This window comes from Gavialis gangeticus, unplaced genomic scaffold (genome assembly GCF_001723915.1).
Source record: "Gavialis gangeticus isolate Ggan-Ray unplaced genomic scaffold, GavGan_comp1, whole genome shotgun sequence".
NCBI lineage: Eukaryota > Metazoa > Chordata > Crocodylia > Gavialidae > Gavialis > Gavialis gangeticus.
Window position 1 is genome coordinate 1,976,123 of NW_017729016.1, and position 600 is coordinate 1,976,722.

General features: G+C 64.7%; 1 protein-coding gene across 1 annotated transcript in view; it reads left to right on the forward strand.

Annotated features, from left to right (window-relative positions):
- The window catches only part of MYO15A (myosin XVA), a 67,997-nt gene that overhangs the window by 44,184 nt on the left and 23,213 nt on the right, over window positions 1-600 (forward strand). The window contains exon 51 of the mRNA XM_019512574.1: window positions 174-374. Within this exon, the coding sequence (XP_019368119.1) occupies window positions 174-374 (201 nt within the window). The remainder of the gene's footprint in view (window positions 1-173; window positions 375-600) is intronic.

The window sequence follows — 600 nt, forward strand, 5'->3', positions numbered from 1 at the left end:
GGACACGATCTATATGAAGAAAGGGCAGGCAGAAAAGCCACTGTAGAAGTACTGACAGCCCCAATTACAGGGGCTGGGTGAAAGCGCTGTTAGCCAGGCCTGGGGAGGGGGTGGGGGGGCCTGTGCCCCAGCCCTGCCCTACAGACTGCTCATGCCCCATCTGCTTGGTCCAGGGTGGAAGTTCGGTGCCATCCATGGCCGCTCAGGGCTCTTCCCCATGGAGTACGTCCAGCCTGTAGCAGCCCCGGACTTCGTGCACCTACCGGCCGACAAGAAGGAAGAGCCCAAGAACAAACGGGGCAAGGTGGCAGCCTCCGCGGCCGTGGCTGCGGCTGTGGCCTCAACTGCCATGGCCCGGGAGCTGGGCAGGAAGGGTGAGGTGAGCAGCTGTCCCTAGGGCCCTGGCAGACTGGGACTGGCTGGGCTGCGGTGGAGGGCACTGCCTGGGTGGCAGGTGCAAGTACCAGTCCGTGGGCTGGGAAGGAGTTTGTGGCCAAGGCCCTGCAGCTGGCCTGGTCAGTGGTGGCAGCAGCCTAGGTCTGCCTGCGGCTGGGCACGCTCTCTACAGCACCCCAAGGGTTAAAGGCTAGAGCGCCCCCC